Source organism: Ischnura elegans, chromosome 6 (assembly GCF_921293095.1).
Source record: "Ischnura elegans chromosome 6, ioIscEleg1.1, whole genome shotgun sequence".
NCBI lineage: Eukaryota > Metazoa > Arthropoda > Insecta > Odonata > Coenagrionidae > Ischnura > Ischnura elegans.
Window position 1 is genome coordinate 61,234,900 of NC_060251.1, and position 21,906 is coordinate 61,256,805.

Consider the following 21,906-nt stretch of genomic DNA (forward strand, 5'->3'; position numbering starts at 1 on the left):
ACGATTCGTGAAATTTTTTTAAATAAAAGAGGACAAAAAACTTGATCACCCATTGTATTTACGCTTTTCAAGTGATATTTCCAATGAATTTCGGTCTTTCGGCGCCTTTGTCGTATTTTATCGTATTCAAGTATTTTCTCCATTACTTACAAGATGGCAGCACTGTGTTAAACATCTCGATCCGCAAAAGTGGATCTGCCCACTTTCAGCCAGTAGAAGTATATTATGTAAAATTTTAAGTTTTCTGTTGAGATATTCATCTCTCTCATTATGGCAGGTAAGAATCCTTCCATAAGGCTTGCATCTGTGCAACCTTTGCCTCCTTGATTGGGCTTAATAATTTCCAGAGGAGTTGACAGTTTACATGGGTCGCTCCTGATTGATAACAACATTGTATTCATGTTTTGATTTTCACCCGAATTCGTAATGGTTGTATAATGTGTCATGTCTATTTTCCATCCTTTCATTTTTTATACTCGTAGATGAACTCGGGAAAGGACTGGAAAGTCTATGTTTAGCTGTTGAGAAGAAATCTGACAATATTCATGTTGTACTCGAATCTTTGATATCTACAATACAGAAATCTGGTGATGGTGAGTAATTTATGTCTTAGGTGATAATTACTTTTCCGGCTCACAGCCGTATTATGCTGTGTTTTTATATTATATTCTGAAAGGTTACTACCTACGTACAGCGAATTTTACTTGGTCCAGCCTAGTGATACAAATTAAATTTTTGTATATATATCCCACTATTTGGTTCAAAGTATAGATTTGGGTATCAAGACCCAGTATATCTGAATATTTGGCGTTAAGTGTCTCAAATTTAATGTATATATATTCATTGTGTAGGAATAAATCATGTATTGAATGCGTTTCTTTCTACACATTATGAAGCCCTGAAATTCACAGAGTAGAAATTAGTTACTATAGACGTGACGTACAGAGTTTCATAAAATCATGCATAAAAGGCTTCCACGTTTAGATTATTTTTATGTATGTCTTTGTACGTTCAAATGATTTAATTTCCTAGTGAATATACAAATTCACCGACCAATTTAAGCCAGGAACTAATTTTTAAATAGAAGAGTGAAATTAAAACCAATTTTTAAATAGATATTATTGAAAAAGGTGGTTATAGGGGATCATGTTGCCGCCTCGCCAATCTGTTTTCATTATTGATAATTTCTTTGGGGCTTTTTTTATGACTTAATTTTCTGTCATAATACTTTTTCCTCCCACGTTTAATCACTTACGTTTTTTCTTTTCGGGGCTAAGAGTAAAGAAATATTCCAGGGTAATGCTTATTCTATCAACTTTTTCAAATTCTAATATTCCTTATTGTTTTAAGTCTTTTTTACCTTTTCAATTAATTGGATTGTTTCCGATGCCCTATATTTACAAGATTCATTATTTGAATGGCCTGCTACTCATAAGTTTATACATTTGACCTATTTTAAAGCCACACCCTTAAAGTATGTTGGCAACCTTTTACTATTGCTTCAAGGCCTGTATTTCAGTTATGGAAGAGAATGTCTAAGGAATACTTAATGCAGATTTTTTTTAATCATGCAAATTACCTGTAACACAATGATTAGGTAAACATGTTTGAAAGACGGGACAAGCATTAAATGTTTGGACTTCCACAGGTATTTTATAGCCAAAATTAGCCAAATGGGTTTAGCCGTTTTCGAGTGTTTGCGAGAAGAACTGCAATTGATTTATGGGTCATTCCATGTCAGTTCATCCAGGCATGACACCCACCGACTCGGATTTTGATGAAACTTGGCAGTTTTCATCCTTCCATGTAGGAATAAAACGGTGTAAAATATTTCTTGGCTATCTCTAATAGTTTTTTTTTTCACGGCCATTTGAAGTTTGGGTGAAACTGCAGTTTTTCAATGAATGCGGTCTCACTTGTACCTCCAGGGGGAAATAATTTGTCTCGGCCATAGTTTTCATCCGGTTCTTATGAAGTTTGCAGGTTTACTATAGAAGTCATGAGGATTCCAAAAACTAATTGATAAATATCCTAAGGGATATTGGAAATTCTCTAAACTCATATGTTTCATAAGATTTAAGAAAATTTTGTGTCAAAAACATGGTTCTATAAAACATCAAATTTTGACCTGAGGCAATATCTGAATCAAGCTAAATTATTTTTTCTAATATTCCTTAAAGTATGACCTGTAAAAATAAAATTCATGGCTTTTTGCTTGCTTTGTTGTTAAAAAAAATTTTATGTAAAAAAATCCCTTTTCACGACTCTGGTAGTCAAGAGTTGGGTCCTCCTTCAAGTGTGATGAAATGCTTGTGTTAACTGTTTTCTATATCTGAGAAAATATTTACAACCTGAATCTAGTACATAATAAGTTAAAAAATTAAAACATTTTTTATCTGCAGGTTGTTTTTCTCCCGATAAGAAGAATATATTTTTGAAATAGAATATTTTAAGGAATTCATAGCACTTACCCATCATTGCTGTAGATAACTTGATTGTTGCTTTATAAAACACATCAAAATACATGGTACATGTCAATACAAGTTAACTTTCTCCATTTTGTATTGACAAAAAACTTTAGAATGTGTTTGAACAAAAAGGTTTGCAAAGTACTGGATAAATATTTCCTTCCAGAGCATGATTCAGAAGTTATTGATAAAGCAAGTGATATGGATGTGCTAGTTGGGTTACTAAAAGAAAAACTGGTGACAGCAGGCAGTCGGGGAGAGATAATTCAGCTACTAACACTAGCTCCGACTTCATGGAGTAGGAAAAAAAGTAGCCAACGAATTTAATGTTAGTGAATACACAATTCGCCAAGCTAGGGAACTTATAAGAATGAAAGGCATCATAGCCATACCAGATCCAAGGAGGGGCAAAAACATAGAACAAACTGTAGTGGACTTAGTTCAGTCATTTTACCAAAATGACGAGTATTCACGCCTTATGCCAGGAATGAAAGATAAGAAAATAAATGTATACATAGATAGATACAAAGGTGACGTGAAGTTCACCGGGTCATCTAGTTTGTTATAAAATAGACTTATTAAAATCCATCCTATCTCCTGGGTACTTCTCTGGCATATGGCACTCAGTTCCTTTTCTTCTGCTATTCCCTGGTACACCATCTCGTTTCATACCCAATCTGTTTATTTGATGTACGGGTTTAGATTACAAAAACTAAAAAACTCAACATATATATTTTTAATAATGCTAATTTTTCTATTAAACTGTGGTGCAAATGTCACCTAACTAGCATATGTAGAGTCCAGCTACAAAACTAATTTGCCTTAATATCTCTAAAAGTGATATGGTTATATAGCCAAATTTCATTTTTAACATGATCCTTATCCAATAAACCTAAATACAGTTTTTCTAACATTTACACTCTATTAGCAATTAAATAGTTTGCCCCGCTGCCATAGGAACCTTAAGATAATTTTGAATTCACAAATGTAATAACCAGAAAATTTATTGTGAAAAACCTTTTTTCAACAATCCCTTAAGATTATTGATAAGGATAGGGGAGATATATTTTGAATGTTGCACAGAAATGACAATTACTTCATTTTTCAAAGAAACTTCTAGAAGATGTTACTTGTTCAGATAGAGAAGCTACACATTCTGCCATCAATTCCTCACAAAAGTTCTTAACTCAGAGATCATTAAAACCTAATGATTGAAGCCATGCATCTCATCAAGTTGGTGTCCACCAAAGCAGTGAAAGCTATGATTTGATGCTGGTCGTTCATATGATTAAGAAACCAGTTGAGTCATTTATTGCGTACTCCTAGGCAATTAAGGTTTAAACCACACTGTGGAAAAAATGCTTGAATTGAGAACAGCTGACCTGAGAGATTTTTCTTGGATTTCTCCTGAGGAAAAATTGAAAAACAGACACAGAGCTGTACTTGAGTGCCCTCCACTAAGCATGCAAGCAGGTATCGGACAGTCTCCAAAAATTCTCCATCACTGCCAATACTTGACCTCGGACCATAGGGTGAGAAGCCAACACCCTAGCCACGACACCAAAGTAATTGGTTGAAACAAGAGACTACCCACAAGCTCACTAGGAAGTTACTTCCTTCTGTGTACATTTCCTAAAGGATGTAGTCAAATCTGGATGATTTTCGCAATTTAATTTAATGATATGCTGATAAAGATGTCTTTCATTGTGTAGAAACATTTCTATTGAGACAAGGAGAACCAATGCATACCATGTGCGTGCACTGTGGCATGAAATTATCGCGAGGAAATGCTAAATCCACCTCACCATACTGAAGTATTTTTGGGTGACACACAAGTCAGTATGCGATGAGAAAGTGACAAAAATCAGGGAAAACGTGCGCGAGGAAAATTTGAATTCAGTTGATGGCAGTGGGGTAGCCAGGAATTTTGTAAGAGGGGGGGTCGAAAACCAGGGGGGGAAATTTTTTAAACAACATGGTACAAAGAAGAGGGTTTCAAATTAATTTTAACACCCTTCTAATTGAAAAAAAAAACTTCATTTTTCAAAGAATGATTATTTTCATTATTTATATTTATTCCATTCAAATTCATGATTTTTTCAATATTTTGTTTCCTTTTATGAAGGAAATTAATTGTGTTTTTATGTTTTGGGAGATCCAGACCCCCCGGACTAACCCCTCTCGCTATGCCACTGGTCAGTGGTTTATCAGAAGATTTTTCCTATTTTCATTTCCAAACCCAAGCGTAATAGTTTAGGTCTTGAGCATGTAAAGATGTTTTTTAAAAAAAAACAACTTGAAAGCCTATAAAAAAAATATTATTATAAAAATTATATTATTAATATAATTATTAATATTGATTATATTATTTTTATAAAAAAATAAAAGCCGTTCCGAATGCGGATCCGAAAAAAAATCCTGGATCCGTCCATCCTTAGTATATAGGTATAAACCAACTACAATATCTACGGTTTTAAGCACTTGTATTCAAGAACCCAGCATTTTAGGCTGTATGATGCGCAATGGTGTGATTGCACGTTACTTGCCTGCACAAAAGTTTTACGTTCATTGTTTCAGAGTGTTGTGGATGGCTTGATTGTGCCAGATAATCCCAGGATTGCATACCTCTATGACTCCATTCTAAGTAACTTGGTATGATGCGTTTCTTTGGTGCAGTGTCTGGATTATGGTTTCTGTCGTTCCACAGCGATTTGATGCATCGTCCACTGATCACATCACTTTACATTGTGCGATACACAGCCACATATGTGTGGTTTAGGAAGCGACTGCCAAAAATCATTTTGCAATTTTTTATTTGCAAATTCAAGTGCAGATACTCTAGTTAAGATGAAATGAATCTTGTGACTTGCAAAAAGAAAAATCTTTTGCTTTAAGCATATGTATGCAAGAATTGTGCTGTGGGTGCATGATGCACAAAGGTACGTTACTTGCCTTTATGACAGCTCCATGGTTAATGTTTCACAGCATTGTGGATGACCTGATTGTGCCTGATGCTCATAGAACCGCATCTTACTACAACTGCCTCTCGAGCAACTTAACATTAAATCTGCTGTTTGACACAATGTTCTGAATGTTGTTTCTTTCATCGCACAGCGATGTGAGGCATCAATCAATGTCGTACAATCCCAGATCTTTTATCATGTTACTACAACATGTATGATGTGACTTGCAGCCAAGTATGAGTGGTTATTTTAAACAAGGGTCAATTTTGCAATATTTCATTTTCAAAATTACATTAAAATAGGTAAGTTAAGGCAAATGTGCATCATACCCCTCTGTAAAATAGCACTGATACGAAACGAAAGCTGTACGTAAAGGTGCAAGTGGTAATTGTGGGGCTTTTTCCTTCACCTTCAGATATAATGAATGGTCATTATAGCGAATGATTTTTCTGGGCATTCAATGTGAGAACTTGTTAAACTGAGGTTCATCTGTGCCAAGAATAAGTAGCTCATAGTATTTGAAGAGAAAGGGAAGATAATAATTCTATCGAAATAGATATGTAATAGGTTTCATGGTTTTCAATAAGTTGTGAGTTATAAGTGATTTGTTTTCTATCAACTTGTATCTGTAATAATATCTGCTCAATTCCTGGTAGTTGGTCAATATTTTTGGAAATTAATAATTAAAATAGTATTTCTTTAGCCAGTGCTTTGGTTTTTATTGAAACTATCATCAGTGCTACAAAAATTACTTTTTTCACCCCTTAATGCAATCCCTGAATTGAGGGAAGAAATAAAATCTATATGAAGCTCCAGTGATGGTTTTAATAATACTGAATTTTTTTGTTCATATAATGGTATTGAATTACATATTATGTACATAATAAGAAAGACCAACCATTGAGAAGAAAGAACATATTATTATACTTCAGCGCTATAATCATTAATATCTTGATCTCTTTGATGTTTAGTTTTCTCATGCATTTGTCTTTTTTCTATAGTTGTTAGCTTGCATGCATTTTCATTTGTTGCTAAACTTAAAAATTAATTTACAGCCTTAGGTGGACCAACCTTGAACACCCTTCTGGACCAACTGGGAATAATCCTAGCTAGCTCACGCAAAGGCCTTCAATCAATTGAAGCAGCAAAAGCTATTGCTGAAGTAGCCAAGTGCGATGCTGGACGAGATGCATGCCTGAAGCACCCTACTCTAATAAATGCTTTGCTCGCCTTACTTTGCCTTCCGGAGACACCAGTCTTGGAACAGGAAGCTGCTTCCACTCGTTCAACCCTCACCCAAGCCTGTCGTGCCCTGGGAAACATATGTTATGAAAATCGTGAGTATTTTAGTCACATTATTTTGGATTATGTTTATGAGTGGACTTTCATGTATTTTATTTAGAGTATAACTTTTGAAGACCAATGACATCGTATTGTAGATATTATGTCATGAGTTTTCTGATACTACATAAATGTTGGTTCAGCTAATTTTATTGTGTTTATTTATTTAAAATTTATTGTTTCATTAACTGATATTTGTCTCTCTCTTGATTTATTTTAGAGGATGGAAGAAAGCTCATTTTGGAATCAGATGGTCTGGCAATACTGGTGAATGTTCTCAAGTGGTCTATAACTCCTCCCAAGGGCAAAAGTAGTTCTGGGGAAGCCTCTTTGAGCAGTGAAGCTCAGTGGGTTGCTGCATCAAGACAATTGAGAAATGTCTCTGCTGGATTTCTCATGAATCTTCTAATAAACCAAGAGGAGAAGCAGAAGAAGGTGATCTATAGTATACCCTCATGTATTCCGTAAAATATATGCCTGGTAATTTAATAAAATCTATTATTATTTCAATTTTGTGCATTTCAGACCCTGGAAATGGGTATATTGGATATACTCTGTGCCTTCCTTGAATTAGATGCTGGGGATGAGGAAGTTACCAATCATGTATTACTTATCGTTGGCCTGCTCACTGATTGTGGTATGTTACATACTTCTCGGTGCAAGCACACAGTAGACCCCCACTTGATGATGTGTTAACTTGGCAATATATTCTTTTTAATATCTACTTGCCAGGATTTTTTAAAGTTACTGATGTTATTTAAAAAAATCATTTGTCTAGAGTAAATTTTACTACCTTAAATTTTTAATATTTTAAATCATTTGCTTCCATTATTTTTTAAATCTCTTTCACATGCCTCTCAGCGCACTGATATTGGTGCAGTATGACCTATTGCTCTCAAAGTACTATGCTAGTTAACGATTAATTTCTTATTGTGATAAGGCTTAAGACTAAATGTCATCTTGAAGTTGGGTTCTACTGTAAATTTTTTCTTCCATGTAATTTCTTAAACCTGGTTTATGAATTAATAATTTTCAGTTTATAGAAAAAGAGTGAGAAAAATGGAAATGCAGTGAATAATTTTGTTTGAGAAAAAATTTGTTTAAAATATTGTTTCATGCAATATTTTAACATAAAGCTGCTTTCATTTTTCATTCCTTGTCATGAAAAAAAATACCTTGATTTTGGCACATCCATGTCTTTGAAGTCACTTATTTAGAATTTTACAATAGCTTTGTAAATTATGATCTATTCTTGGGTATTGTACTTGCATTTAGTCTTTCACTTTCAAATTTGTCTATATATATGGCACAACTTCTCTGAACAAGAACCTAATCCCAGCAAGCACCTGCTATCCTGACCAGTTTACTTTGCATTTTTAATTTTATCAAAAACTAGGGTTTCAGTTATAATTAATGTGCCCTTCCATTCTTTAATTAGTTATTATTTTAACTCTATAGTCAGCTGATTGTGAATTAGAAGTCAGTTAAATTATCTTTTAATGCATTTTTTGAGGGATGAAAATTTAACTTTTATTTGCATTCATACAGTATTTCAAACAGAAGTACATTGTTAAATGTAAAAGGGTGTCAGTACAGCTGCATAACTGTTGAGATTGTGTACCTAGCCTCTGCAACTCTCTGGGTGGAAAATTATCCAAAGAGAAACAAGAGCTTCAGACCCTAAATAGAGACTTAACGAGCGGGTATTACTCAGCTGTGTAACATATTCTAGCCTATGTAGTTGAAATTTACTATGTACATATATGCAGTATAACCTCCAACTTATGAAGTTGAAGGGAGCAAAATTTGTGCACTTTTATGTGTCAAAGGGTTTATAACAGGTTGGTTGTATTCCAGTGGTGTGGGCTGTATGCATTTATTTCCAGGCAGCCATGTGAATATCCTTAAAAATATAATATCACACCACTCACTTTCTTTGCCTGAATTGAAGGAGAAAAAGTGGGTCAAAATTCAAATATGCACAATGAATTTGCATACCCAAGATAGGATTTTTAGGTATCCACCTGAGACACTGAAAAATGAAGTTGATTCAATAGGGTGGTTTCCTATTTATTTTTTATTGCATAAATCGAAAGATTATTACTCCTGGAGTATGTATTTCACGCTGTTAAATTTTTAAATGACAATATCTATTTTTCACGATTTAATGAAAAGTGAAAATTTTCAAGCGTGCAAAAACGTGATGGCTAAGTAATAATGCTGGGAAAAGCCCGTGTGACATCTGGCTGCTGCTGTGTGAGGCCACCTGGGTGCGAGGCTATGAATGCAGCTACGATGCAGGCTGCTTGCTGCCGAGAATGGCAGTAGCGTAGAGTACCCTGCTTGCAGGTAGCGCTTGGCTTATATAAGGATTATTAATACCATATCAAACGAAGGAAGCTTTCTGACCTTAGGCAGTTTTAATTGGTGATTATTAAGAGATGTTTCCCTGAGCTATGTGCCTCATGCATGCATTGGTATTCTCAGATGATGTAAAACTACTACATATCTACTCGTATAGCATCTAAGTCTCTGTGATGTCACGTGGAGTGGCATCGCATGGGCGCCAATCTGGCCTTTTTCAAATGAGGTTAAAATTGACCATTGTCATTTGTCTAAACTGCAATTTCTCAATACAAATAATTTTTACATCATGAATAGACTAATGTTGGGTAATGAATCGCAATCAATGCCTATTGTTTTCTTTGAAGAAGGAAACTACTATATTACTATGCAGCAATAACTATCTGGTATTTAAGTTATTGACCAGGTGATTATCAACAATGAATCACTACACCAATTAAACAGTCCAAACCCTTTGCCACCCCACCCATCCTTCACTATGTTATTGCTGAGGTTAACAGGGTCCAATTCCACTACAGAAGAAATTTTTTTGACTTGCATATTTGGCTGATGCTGTTTTTCTACTGGTAAATTAGTCTCATTCCATGAAAGAGGGAATGAGTTGCCTTTAAGGAGGGAATCAGTGATGTTAAAAATTTTGGAGAACTAGACGAGGGAATTTAGTTATGGAAAGAGTTTGGCGTCAGTCCATAGTCAGGTTACATTGGGAAAAGCATCTTCGGCATCTTGAAATTGGGGTGGGTAGAGACCTTGACTTGCATTCATTGATTAGCAGTGAAGCAAAAAATGGGTGTGAGAAATCAGAGATCCCACTCAACCGTGAAAACCTTAAAACCATGAATAAGCCGTGAATTTCGTCTACAGTGAAAAAACCTGGGAATAGCCGTGAATTTCATCATAAAACCTTAGAAATTTCTCAAACTTGATTGTAGAACTACGATAGTCAGATTAAAAGAAAAATCGTTATTTCGATCATGTTTCAAGGCTGAGTCACGAGATACCGTTCACGCATTTATCTGCACACGTGTATTCGAAGTGCAAATATCAATTGGTCCGTGTGCCATGACAGCACATTGACCTTAAGCCTACGATTGGAAGACATTAAACCTGACAAAAAATCAGGCACTTCTTCACTTCCCTGCCACCTTGCTCACTCCATTTTCCCACTCACACCTTTTAGCCGGGCCTGAATTTTCCCAACGTCATAAGAGATAGCACTGCGTTTGTTACATTTTTAGTTAACGTGCGGCCGATAATGGTTACGTGATCAATATTTCTGCCTAAAATGCCTCATCTACAAACTGTGAATTTGATGACATTAATACTGTAAAAACCTGGAAAAAACCGTGAATTTTATAATTTAGTTAGAGTGGGAACCCTGGAAATCCTCCATTAATGTGATGGAAGAATGGTACCCATCATTATTCTCTTGCCTCTGTTGAAGTTAGGGTGGTTATTGACCTTGACTTGGATCAGAGACGCAGAGACTGAACAAAATGGGTAAAATGAGAGAGCTATGCCAAAGGCTGTTGTACCCACAGCGGAGGGATTGAAGACGTTGGCAATTGCTGGATTATCTCCTTACCTTTCAGTGGAGAGTTGGAATTGAAGTTTGTCAGCCATGAGCTACCTGTGGGAAGAATGTTGTAAAGTGTTTAAATTTTAAAAGTAGCAAAATTTTTTAATCCAGGTGGCCCAATTTTCATGGAAGGTGAAACATTTTGGCTATGAAATTGGACTTTCATGATTGACGTAAAAATTTGACATTTGTCCATATGGAGATAGCACAAACATAAATTTCTGAGCTTGATCATGTTCAGTTGCTATTGAGCAAAGGCGGGAACAATACCAATTTTGGTGTATGTTTTGTGAAGGGAAGAAGGGAAGTCAACAATAAGTTTAGGTTGAAATTGTTGCCATGCTGTTTAAGATTGCCTGATTTGGTTGCTCCTTCTATTTCCATGTGTGATTTGTGAACTAATGGACTTGGTAAAATAGTGGTGAAATCACACTTAGGGACTTGCTATGTACATACTTAGTCAAAGAATGAAACAGTGGTTTCACTAATTGGTGGTTCACTTGCAGTTTTTCCGTACATGTTGAATCAGGACTGGAAGAGAAGTTCATTAATTAATTTTAATTCATAAGATAGAGGTTGGTAAATTAAAGGTTCTACTACAGTGATGTATTTTTTTAGTAACTTCATTTTTATTAAGCTAAATATCATAAAGTTAGGTATTTGTTATCTCCATTGCTGGTGTTCTAATCCTAATTACATGCATGCTTTATCGCCTTGTGTGTGAACTAGAAATTCACAGATATATGTGTATTAAAATATGGTAAATATGGAGATTTTTGGTTTGTGTTATTGGGTAGGCTATAATTTTTTAATTATGCTTTCTCTCCAGATTCAGAAAAAGAGTTAATGAGTGAGCGACTGTGTAGAGCAGTTGTTCATGTACTTGGAGTATCCGAGTCTCCAGAAGTCTGTGAAATGTGTCTTGATTTGCTGCATGGGCAAGCAGAAAATGGTAGGTTCAAGTTTTTATTATGCTAAATTCAAAAAGTTTTCTTTTCTGAAAATCATCATTTGTATCATAGATTCATATTTTGCTAATCATTACTTACAATTAAGCTTGAGCTATGCAGAGGATTCCTAATGAGTCTCAACAGATTTGTTAATGGCAAAGAATAGTAGCCGGAGGAGTGTTAAGAATTATTTGACAAAATATCTATCGAAGAGTTTATTAACTTAGTTAGCATATAATTTTGCCTTATTTTTTATGTTTTTCAGAAACTGTGAAAGTGCATTTGGCTCACGCGGGACTATGTGAGACTTTAATAGGTCTACTAAAGAAGCATCAGCCTCTGTTATCTGAAGATGATGAGTCTCGTAATTTGATGAAGGTGGCCTGTGATCTCATTGTGCTTATTCTTACTGGAGGTTTGTGGTTTTTATTTCTCTTTCATTAAATACTTTCTTGTTTCATTTGAATTTTTGATGTTCTGACACTACCTTCCTAATAATTGTAGTTGCGAAGTTGCAAAGTTCATTGCCTATCATTCTTCAGGTATTGGCATTGAGTCCTGCCTGGACTTGTTGGGCAGCATGGAGAATAGGTAGAGTCACCACCCGTTAATGGGCATGCCATGGTCATAATATCTTCCATGTTCAGTAAAACCTCCATACAATGAATTTGTTAGGACTGAAAAATCATGACTTTGCTGTAGGGAGTTTTGCTATCACCACATCAGTTTCAATCTGTGATTTCAAATTGAAGTGATTGCTTTCCTCAACGATCCAGGTCTATGATTCTTTGCGTACTTTAGTTAGTCTGAAATTAAAGGACCACAAAAAGTTATTCCTGTGGATTATGTATTTTCAAAGTGCTCTATGGTTTTGCTGAATATTTTATTTTATTTGTGGAGGGCAACAGTAAATAGCAATTGATTGTGTCATACTGGCGGCTATCTTCAACAGTTTTGCTCGAAAGAGTCCATATTACCATTAAGATTGACAAAATAAAATGAATGGTTGGAATCTCATTGCGATGCACACACATTTTTATGTTCAAGACCGATATTTACAAGATATTTTTGACAAGAAGATGTAAGTTAGATGGGTTGAGTTGTGCACCCAAGTAAATATGAGGCTGTTGACAATGCACTGATGTCACAATGGCTATCACACATTCCTCTGCTTGCCCTTTATGAAAGAGGCAGCCCAATATTTATTGCACTGTTTGCGATAAAATCCTTTCTTTGATCCATTCAAAGGTCAGTCTCCACAGAGAAACTCTGGAAGAGCAGATGTTTGTTTCTCTTGGCAGTTCTTCAATTGGTGAGCGAGATTATCCCATCTCTGGGAATGAGCATCATGTGATATTGTTATGTAGATATCATGTAATCAATGTTATGACATTGGGAATGCTAGTAGAGATTGTGTTAATTGAAGGATCTTTATCTGCTGTTATTTACCATAAAACGAGAAAGAGGTTTGACAACTAAATTAAGGTTAGGAAGAAAATTATATCGCTCATATTAATCAAAACATCGCTGGTGATGATCAGTGGTCATGTCTTTTCAAAATTATATAGAACAGTGCTAGCAAACAAGCGGTGGGAATTCCTTATTGATAATGCAGGGGCTAGTTTTTTCCTATAGCTCCTGCTTGGTTGAAAAAGAAAGTTTCTTTCGTTGCACATTTTTGCAGCTATTTATAAAAATTCTACCCTTGTATCCTTCAACCCAATATCTCTTGAGGTTCAAACCTTGGTAATTTTAACCAGTCCCAGCAATGCAACTTTCCCTACTGCCATTTATCCTGCAGAGAGGTGCCATAATCCAGAGGTGGATTGAGGTGGGGAAAGGTAAGTACTCCTCCTCCTCCTACCCCATCCCTTCCCCTTAATTTTTGGAAAAATTGATAAAATGTAAACTCTAGGTTGTTTTTTCAATCTAGGTTTTTTTTATTTCACCACCATAACAAACAACTCGCGGCTGAGCTTAAAGCCACCGAGTGCGTCCACCGGGTTGCGGATGGTGGGTCGACCTTTAGATATAGAGGTTAGCTGCGAGATAAGCGAGTTCTCTCGTCGAATAAGCAGTCGTGGACAAAAAGCGGCGGTATTCTGAGGGGGTATTGGGCTACCCTTGGGTAAGGTAGTCCATTTAAAAGATACCAAAACCTGTGAAGATACCGTGACTTGGCGACTGGGGGCCGCCAATAATTATGCCTCTCATCACCCGGGGGAGAGGGCAGCAGCTCTTCTTCACATGTGCGAAGGTGGAGACCATACTGGTTGGTACAGCGACACACATTCCACTACGGGCGTGGTAACATTTACTTTAACGGCTGTAGTACTGCGATGTGGAAGGCAAGGGGAAACCACCACATTATCATCCCGAGGAGTCACAGCTACTCCACTCAATTTATTTAATGACATGATGGAATTCTCTCGGGTAAAATATTCCGGAGGTAAACTAGTCCCCCATTCGGATCTCCGGGCGGGGACTACTCGAGAGGGTACATCGGTCAAAAGAGATAGAATGTTACGGATAGGAACATGGAACGTCAGATCACTTCGTACCTGCGGTAAGCTAGAGAACTTGAAGGTGGAGATGCGAAGAATGAACCTCGATGTATTAGGCATCAGCGAAATGAAGTGGCCCCAGGAAGGAGACTTTTGGAGTGGAAGCTACAGAATGATACACACGGGATCGCTAAATGGTAATGCTGGAGTAGGCATAATGCTTAGAAAGAGTGCCGGGATGCGTATTAAAAGCTACCTGCAGTTTAATGAAAGGATAGTAATGGTGAAGATAGATACTAAACCCGTAGCTACTGTAGTGGTACAGGTTTACATGCCTACGTCAGATTATGAAGACGAAGAAGTAGAAGATGTCTACCAAGATATAGCGGAAGTTATCAAGCAGGTAAGAGGGGAAGAAAATCTTATTATTTTAGGGGACTGGAACGCTGTCGTCGGCGAAGGTCAAGACGGAATAATAACTGGGAAATATGGGTTAGGTAACCGAAATGAAAGAGGAGAAAGGCTACTTGAATTCTGCACGGAGCACAGGCTAGTGGTTGCTAACACTTTATTCAAAAATCCCCTGCGAAGAAGATACACGTGGAAGATGCCAGGAGACCGTAGAAGATTCCAAATCGACTACATTCTAGTGAAACAAAGATTCAGGAACCAGGTGAAGGATTGCAAAAGCTATCCAGGGGCAGATATCGATAGTGACCATAACCTAGTTATGATGAAATGCCACCTTAAATTTAAAAAGTTGAAGAAAGCCGTGAAAAACATATGGCAGGTTGAAAAATTGAGGGAGGTTCAGCATCAACTGGCTTTTAAAGAGGCTGTAGAAAATAAAATAGGGGAGGATCCGACCAACAAACCAATGGAAGAGAGTTGGAAAACCATTAGAAGTGGTCTGCAGGCAGCGGCTGAGGAAGTTCTTGGTAAAAGAAGAGTCGTAATGAAAAAACCATGGATCACGCAGGAAGTATTAGATCTCATTGAAGAAAGAAGAAAATACAAGGCTGCGAAAACAGAGGAAGGACAGAATCGTTACAAGAGGATAAGGAACGAAATATGTCGTAAAGCGCGGAAGGCTAGAGAAACGTGGATGAAAAGCATTTGCGAAGACGTGCAAAACAATCTTAAACATGGAAAAGTAGAGGCCGCTTATAGGATAGTGAGGAACCACTTTAAGGAAAGGGGCGTAAGATGTAATACCCTTAGGGACAAAAACGGAGAACTATTGATTGAAAACGAAGAAAAAGGGAAGAGATGGAAGGAATATCTGGAAGATTTGTACAAAGGAAGTCGCCTCAGAACGAATGCTATCGAAAACGAGAGGGAAGTGGATGCCGATGACATGGGAGCCCCAATTTTAAGATCGGAATTTGATGCGGCTGTAAGAGACCTCAGGATAAATAAAGCGTCTGGCATTGATGACATTCCTGCAGAACTAATCAAAAATTCAGGAGAGAAGACGTTGAGCCAGCTATACAAAATCATTAGTGAAATGTATACGACAGGTGAGATACCAAAGGATTTCGAGAGGAACATTATAATCCCTATTCCTAAGAAGAAACGAGCGGAGAAGTGCGAAGATTTTAGGACCATAAGCCTTACTACACATGCATCAAAGATACTGACAAGGATCATCTATAGAAGAATAGAACGAAAAGCAGAAGAGTACTTGGATGAGGACCAATTTGGATTCAGGAAAAACAAAGGCACAAGGGAAGCAATATTGGCCCTAAGACTGCTCATAGAAAAGAGAATGGAAAAGAACAAGCCAACATTCGTTGCGTTTGTGGACTTAGAGAAAGCATTTGACAACGTGGATTGGAGCACAATGCTTGGAATCCTAAAGGAAATTGGGGTTCTTTATAATGACAGAAGAATCATCCACAGTTTATACAAAAACCAAATAGCCGTGATAAAATCAGGGCCCAGCTGTGAAGAAGCAAGAATTAAGAAAGGAGTGCGACAAGGCTGTACATTGTCACCCGTAATTTTCAACGTTTACATTGAAAAAGCCATTAAGGAAATCAAAGAAAAGGCATTGGGAGTGAATATCCATGGAGAAAAAATAAGCATGCTAAGATTTGCCGATGACATAGCCGTTATAGCAGAAACAGAGAAGGATTTGAAAAATGTTCTGGTTAATATGGGTAGGGTAATGAGTAGATATCAACTGAAAATAAGCACGAAGAAAACCAAGATCTTAGTATGCAGCAGAAGAGAAGAAGTCAAGACCAACATTAAAATAGGGAGGCAAAAACTGATAGAAGTGGATGAATTCTGTTATTTGGGAAGCAAGATAACTAGTGACGGGAGAAGCAAGAAAGAAATTATCAGCAGAATAGCCCAGGCGAAGAGAGCATTCCACCAAAAGAGAGACCTGCTTACAGCGGGAAACTTAAATATGGATGTAAAGAAACAATTTATAAGAACCTACATCTGGAGTATGCTCCTATACGGAAGTGAGGCATGGACAATGACCGCAGCGGAGAAAGCAAGGATAGAGGCCTTTGAAATGTGGTGCTACAGAAGAATGATGAAAATCAAATGGATCGACCGAGTTAGTAACGAGGAAGTCCTAAGAAGGGTAGGAGAGAAGAGAAGCCTCATGAAAACCTTAATAAGAAGACGGAACAACCTTATAGGCCACATCTTGAGACATGATGGCCTGATGAAGACAATCGTCGAAGGACAGACGGAAGGCAAGAATGGAAAAGGAAGACCTCGAACAAAATATATGGAACAAGTAAAGAGAGATGTGAAAGAGAAGAAATACGTAGGAGTGAAAAGATTAGCTGATAGGAGAACTGAGTGGAGAGCTGCGTCAAACCAATCCTAGGATTGTTGACCAGTGATGATGATAACAAACAATGTCTAAAAGTTTATTGCTTAATATGGGAAAACCATTTGTCTCCACATACCAGACCATAGATACATTATTACTTATAATCAAGGCATTGTGAAAAGTAAAGTTCAGAGTGGAGGGGTTATAACACAGCGCACTCCACTACAGTTTACTCCCTGCTTATTGCAACAATATATAGGGAGAAAATTACCTGGAAAAGCTTAATATTATGTTTCTTTTACAAAAAATTGTTATAGATGTGCACCTTTTTTCTTTTGGTCCAAAGTCCAGACTTCAGTTTTCAGATTTTTAGAAATTAGATAGGTTGGTTACAGGTGTGTTTTTACATGCATTGTAATTGGAAGGGCCAGAACCATACAATTTGAAAATAATCAGGTTTCCGCTAAAGTTTGCTGAATGGGACTTCGTTGTATAGAGGTTTTACTGTAATTATATTTACTCTCAGTGTATTCCTTCTTTGTATTTATGTGTTTGCATGCCTCTCAACTGCATTTCTTCACTATGGTAATCTTACAGACTCAATATTGTTGTATGAATTAATTTTTCATTAATCAAGCATTTCAGCACAGGATTGTAGAGTTCATATCCTTGTTGAAGAAAAAGGTCTTTAAAAAAATTGTTCTTAAGAAAACTTGGCAAAGTCATGAAAGTGAGTTGATTAATTTAGGGAAACTTGGAAGAAAAAAGAAATTGTGAAGAACTGGAGGATGCATGCCGTGAAAATGCAATCTTGAAACATGATGCCTCATGTATAGGCAAGAAATAGAACTTGTGAATGGTGAAAAAGTCTTTTAGTATAATATTTCATGTGTCTTATTGTGAGAAATTGTCGGGAGAAGGTTGTATGGAAAGCTGAATAGCTTCGTAGAAGAAGAAGGGCATGATTTTAGATGAAGGGTTGGAGCTAGAAATGCCATTGGGCTACTTCAGGTTATTGTTGAGAATTACAACCAGAGGAACTACAAAGTATTCACTGTTTTCATGGATCTCAAAAAGGCTTTTGGTTGCTTTGGAAGGGATAAATCAATGGACAAACCTAAAGAAATACAGTGTAAACTTTGTGTAAAAAATGCTGTCTATACCTCTTAAAACCCTTGTTATATTTGAAGGTAAAATATGAAGCCCCTCAACTTCCATATTCATCCTCACTTCCCTCTTATCTTTTGTATCTTTGCCTTTTGACAAAGGTGGAAATTGTGTTCTTGCATTTTTTGTATCTTTCTATAATTATGTGAATTAAATCTTACAATATAATAATTTTATTCTTAAAAAAATCATGTATGAGTGATACAAGATTTCTGGCAACATTTTTTTGGATCTGCAATTTTCTAGGATAGGTGTAAGATGCATCAGAGATGTGTGAGGTGGTAGAAGTCATTTTCTAGAACATCTAGCAACTTTGTGCCAGCATATGGCATAAAGTTGGAAGACAGATTAAGGAATGAGGAAGTTATGCAAAGAGTTGCGGAGTAGTGGGATGCACTTCTATGCCATTTGAAGTGGAAAATTACTTGATTTGAACATTATTTAATTTGGGAATGTGTGTATAAGGAAGGTATACAAGAAATAGTGAAAGGCTATAGGGCTCGAGGGAAAAGATGTTAGCAAATGGGGTCACTATGTCAATAAAAAAAGAAACAGTTGATACGAAGATACATAGAGAAAAATGTTTTACCCAATTGTTAGACCTACCATGAAGCAGGATTACGTTGATTATGATGATGAATCTTTTTGTTAGTTGTTGTGCAAATTATGGAATCTAGAAATATGAGTGGCATGATTGATTTTACGTTTTGCCCTTAATGCTAGGTAAATAATGTATTTTATTTTTTCAAAATCTTTTCTAGACGAGAGCATGAACCACTTATATGAAGAAGGAAATGGTGAGGTATTTCAAAAAATGGTGAGGTGGCTTGAATATGATGACGAGGATTTGCAAGTCACCGGTGTTTTGGCCATGGGAAATTTTGCTCGCACAGGTATGGTTGAAATGTTTTGTATTTCACCAATCAACCCTTGATCATTATGTTTGGAAGTGTAACTTACTTATCTGTCTGTTTGAAATTTAGTTATGGAAATTGTATTTGTCAACTTTGGAAATGAATGAAATTTTGAATATGAGAGACATATGCCTGCTTAAAAAATCACTATCTGCAGTAAATCGCTTGTAATAATACTACCTCATGTCTTAGTAGTGTTTTGAATATCTGAAGGTTGGATGCCCCCTCAGTACCTATGTATATAATTCTGTACCATTATATGGCTCTCTGCAATCCTGGAATTGTGCAACAATAATAATAATAATAATAAATTTATTGGTGCCAAAAGATATGCAAAAACATATATAGGACCCGTCAAAAAGATAAACACTTACACAAGAGATTCTGAATGAACAATACATAAAAGAATGTTACACAGTTACAACAAAACAATTAAGAATTGAGGAATTCCTCAATAGAATAATAACAACACTCATGATGAGCATACAACCTAGGAGGAGTTCCTGTCAATGGGAATGAAAGATAAAGAGTTATATTCATATTAGTTAATTTGTATTATTTAATTGTTCCAATATTTTGCATTGCTCTTTATCATCAGGTTTTAATTTTTTCAGGTTATAAATTTTATATTCTCCAGGCACAACAATAAAAAAACTGTGGCAAGAATTGGTATAATAGTGCTCCTTATTTCTGATCTTTTGAGTGCATATGTTACATTGTACAGTAGCGTAGTGTAGTAGGATTTTGAAATGGAGATTTTACAGGAGATTTTGGGGCCCTTCCGGGGTGTATGGAAATCACCCCAGGATAAAGGGTAGGAAATTTTGGGATTTTTGATGGTGAAAAAACATGATTTCTAGGACTCAAAAACAGTAATTTTATATTTATCGAGGCTGTCTTACTCATTTTTAGCACTCTTTTAAAGGCTAGAGGGGGGGAGGGTTGTAACCTGGAAACCCCCCCATGGTTACACCACTATCATTTTAGTGTGGGGACTGAGCGATGTGAATTTTGAGGGAATAAGTGGTAAATTTTATGATTAGATTGATACAGTAAAACCTCTATGTAGTGAACCTCTTTACATCATAAACCTCCATACTTCATACCACCCCTACGGTCCCGTCAGATTTACGTGTAAATTTATAGGCAAACCTCTATATAGTGAACCTCTTTATCTCGAAAAACCTCCACTTATCATTCCAAGGAGACACCCCCGAGATGGCCTAACTACTTCCGCAAATTGTACCGAGACAACTATAGACACCATTAATGCAGCCGCGATTACGTGTATGGAATGACATTTTCACCAATAAATGTTTTGCGCTTATTTTTTTCTTATACACCTTTAATAAGCTGTAATTTTCACGTTAACCATTAGTTATGGCCATTTTCTTCCTTATGAGAGCATACCTAACAGTAACTAAGAAAAAAGTTATCCAACCGTCATAATAATTTTAAGTGACTGTTGAATTAAGAAAGCTCACATTGTTTTCTCTCGAATCATGGTAAAAATCATGAGGTAGTGCTCGCTTTCTGTTATTATGAAATAATGAACACATGTTCACTAATGCATGCATGTTTATTTAAATACATAAATACTATGGTTTAAAAGACAGCAGTGCCTTTCATTTCCGAAGGATATGAAAAAAATTGTGCCTATCACTAAAACCTCTCTATAGTGAACCTCCATACATCAAACTGCCAAAATTTTGGTCCCCTCCATTACGATGTAAAGAGGTTTTACTGTATTTCCAAATTTTTTGCCCACTAGCTTTTAATGTACTAACCTGTTTAGTGAACTAGTAAATATAACACAATGTTTAAACAAATACTTTCTCAGAAATCAGAGGAGGCACTTTTTTTTTAATAACTATTGCGTAGAATGATAATATAACAGAAAAAATGGTTTACAGGATTAATGGGAAACTAGCTGGTCAGGTTTTTGTCATTCGAAGCTGTAATGGGCAGCACTAGGCATGTTAGCTATCATATCTCTGCCAGTGGCGGATACAGAAAAAAATCAAGGGGGGGCGCAACATATCTTGAGTTGTCTTTACTTTTATCGTAATAAAAGATCACAGTCAAGTCACAGCCAAAATATAAGAAAATTTTATTTAAAATGATTGTAAACATGTAAAAGATAATGCCATCTTATGATATAAAAAAGTTACAATTGTGGTTTTGCAATGTTCGTCAATACGGGCGGACCCGCAAGGGGGGGCTCGCACCCCCTGCGCCCCCCATCTGTGTCCGCCACTGGTCTCTGCTGTTTTTTGTCCTTAATTAATTTTATCCTCTCTGAGTAAAGCGGGCACTTAGTGCAAACGTCAATGCAATGATTCATGAGTACCAGTAAAAGTTGGTAGTTGTCTATCCGTAGGGCAGTAAAAAATTAGAAATGGGACTGGTCAGGTTTTGATTCCACTCATTTGACAGTGTAGGATTCAAATCAGAACTAAAGCCAAAAATAACCAATTCGGAAAAGATAGCTCAAAATCCATTTATAAAATTTTTCTAGAGCCAAATTTAAAAAGCACAATAGAATGATTGATGCACCTAATTACTTGTGAGATAACTTGATGAGTTACTTTATGCAGTTTTCATAATAACTTTAAGAAAATCAGGAATATCTTATTCAATGAAAATGAAACTGTTGATGAAGAAACAGGACTGAGAATCAATGCTGAGGACCAAATCAGAATTAAGGCACCAAAGCACTTGAACTAGCCCAGGAAAATCACAATTTTAATATTCAAACACTACGTTTTTATGATTACTTCTTATTTGTTGTTATAAGTCATTATGGTTATGTATTTGGTTTTCTGTATGTAGCACACTTAAGTAGCCTCAACATGATTA

At 36.3% G+C, this 21,906-nt stretch overlaps 1 protein-coding gene across 1 annotated transcript in view; it reads left to right on the forward strand.

The window, feature by feature from the left end:
• Nucleotides 1–166: 166 nt before the first annotated feature.
• Nucleotides 167–21,906, forward strand: part of LOC124160818 (rap1 GTPase-GDP dissociation stimulator 1-B) — a 31,605-nt gene continuing 9,865 nt past the window's right edge. Inside the window, exons 1-8 of the mRNA XM_046536901.1 lie at nt 167–277; nt 483–593; nt 6,487–6,768; nt 6,993–7,207; nt 7,298–7,409; nt 11,545–11,667; nt 11,931–12,080; nt 18,895–19,026. Of these exons, the coding sequence (XP_046392857.1) occupies nt 271–277; nt 483–593; nt 6,487–6,768; nt 6,993–7,207; nt 7,298–7,409; nt 11,545–11,667; nt 11,931–12,080; nt 18,895–19,026 (1,132 nt within the window). The 5' untranslated portion in view covers nt 167–270. The remainder of the gene's footprint in view (nt 278–482; nt 594–6,486; nt 6,769–6,992; nt 7,208–7,297; nt 7,410–11,544; nt 11,668–11,930; nt 12,081–18,894; nt 19,027–21,906) is intronic.